Source organism: Verticillium alfalfae, genomic scaffold (assembly GCF_000150825.1).
Source record: "Verticillium alfalfae VaMs.102 supercont1.15 genomic scaffold, whole genome shotgun sequence".
Taxonomy (NCBI): domain Eukaryota; kingdom Fungi; phylum Ascomycota; class Sordariomycetes; order Glomerellales; family Plectosphaerellaceae; genus Verticillium; species Verticillium alfalfae.
Genome location: NW_003315024.1, coordinates 349,847 through 351,785, shown reverse-complemented (window position 1 = coordinate 351,785; position 1,939 = coordinate 349,847). Strand labels below are relative to the sequence as shown.

General features: G+C 56.0%; 1 protein-coding gene across 1 annotated transcript in view; it reads right to left on the bottom strand.

Moving 5' to 3' along the window:
* Positions 1–1,526, bottom strand: part of VDBG_09426 (conserved hypothetical protein) — a gene marked incomplete at both ends in the record, with an annotated part of 2,416 nt that extends 890 nt beyond the window's left edge. The window contains 4 exons of the mRNA XM_003000185.1: positions 4–645; positions 766–993; positions 1,056–1,355; positions 1,417–1,526. Coding sequence (XP_003000231.1) covers positions 4–645; positions 766–993; positions 1,056–1,355; positions 1,417–1,526 — 1,280 coding nt within the window. The remainder of the gene's footprint in view (positions 1–3; positions 646–765; positions 994–1,055; positions 1,356–1,416) is intronic.
* Positions 1,527–1,939: the final 413 nt, after the last annotated feature.

The window sequence follows — 1,939 nt, the reverse complement described above, 5'->3', positions numbered from 1 at the left end:
TACCGATGCGGTTGCGGGAACTCCATTGGACCATGTCCAAAAGGGAAATGCATCAGCTTCATCGGCGTAGAAAGATCACCCTCGATGGAACCAGAAATGTTGATGGACAACAGGCAGCGGGCGATCTCCTCGACGGGCGCAATGGAAAGGTTGCCAAAGTATGCAGCACCGATCTCAGGGAACAGGCGCTCCATCAGAACGGCAACCGTGTAATAATGGGCGATGGTCACCAGGGAATTGACGGAGCAACCACTCTGCTGGAGGGCCATGACGGGCAGGTAGAAAAGCCAGGTACGCAGGGGACGGAGGCGTTCAAACTGCTGGGCGACGGACAAGGTCGGGCTGACTTTGCGAGATCCCTTGAGAAAGCTGATGAGCTGCTGGATGTGCTTTGTGTCCTCCTTGTTGTGTTTCTGGTGGGCCTCGACCTTCTGCAACTGAGCGAGAGTCCGGTTCAGGGCATCTAGGTCTTCCTTGCGCGGCTGGCTGGGCCTGTGATCCGGGGTGGGCGAAGGAGGGGCCGTTGGGAACGTGCCGGTTTCCCTGATCCAGTCGTAAAACTGAGAGTCGTGGCTCCAGGAAGCCATGGCATCGACAACCTTTGCTGAGTTAGATTGACCTCTTGTAGACGAGCGGGAATTGACGCTGATGCGAAAGGGGGTCGGGAGCTTACCGATGAGGTTCCTTGCATGAGCTGGGTCCAGCTCCGCCTGAATCTCGTGTTAGAAAAGCCTGTCTCCCTCAGGATAGTAGAGTATTGCTTACCAGTCAGTGGCTTGCCAGGAGAGAACCAGCGAAGCAGCCAAGACAGCATCAGAGGTTTCCGGGCCAAATGAGCCGATGCCCTCCTGCAGGCCCTTGAGAGCAATACCGCGGTGCTCGTACGCTAGGTTACCAACGATGGGACAGTCGGTGAGGAAAGCAATGTGCATGGCGGAGAAAGCCAGCAGGGAGTGCATCACATAACGGTGCGTCGAGCCGAGCTTGATGATGCTAAGAGAGCCAGGTTAGTGTCATGTCCAAGAATGGCCCAGTGGGCATGGTTCTGAACATACGCAGGAATCTGGCGTGTCCAGAGCGTGAAGTTGGTGGCACCCAAACCTTCCATCTCGTTGCTGATCGAGGCAACGTGGTAGATCAGGCGAAGATCTTCCAGGCTGTACTCGGCCGGGTTGGGGGTTGAGGAGATGGAGAGGTTGGGGAAGGGAAAGATTCCGGTGCGCTGCCACTGCTCAATATCGGCAACGATGCTGGGCGTCCACATGAGATCCGGCTTGTCAGGGGTCGTTGACCGGTCTTCCATGGCGGGCATGTCATTGTAGGGGCAGCGAATCTTGTGCTTGGTGCAGTTTCGGCTGAAACCCCCGTGTTAGTCGAGGCCCGTGGCGTTTGTGCGCGCCAGCAATGTTCACGTACCATTGAGGGAAGTTTTCATCACAACGAATATGCCGACGCTTGCAGGTTTCGCAGCCCTTGCGCGACTTGGTGTGGCTGCGACGGGGAGGACCGCCTCCGGGACCAGCCATTTTTCAAGAGTGGTGAGGAGTGTGTTGGGCGAGAAAACTGCAAGCCGTGTTAGTGCAACGCTGGCACCGTTGTCCTGGCGCAGAATCTTACGTGGTGAGTAGGTATACACGGACAGATGAGCCGCGTGTGCGATTCGGGGTAGCGAGCGTGGTGGGGAGGGTCGGGAGGGGAACGTGCGGACGGTTGCGTTGTTCCCGAGTTTGATACTGAAGCGATTGTTGGTTGGAGTGGGCGGTTTTCCCTTTTCCCTTCTTCTTTTTCTGTTCCTTTTGTCTGAGACGTATTGGAAAGCGAGCGTGATTGTTGATTTGGGGACTTCAATTATCGAGCCGAGACATCTGCCACAGAGCAGTGAATCAAGTACACGATGCCTTGGCTGCGGTTTCGATACGAAGACGTTTGAGTTTTGGTG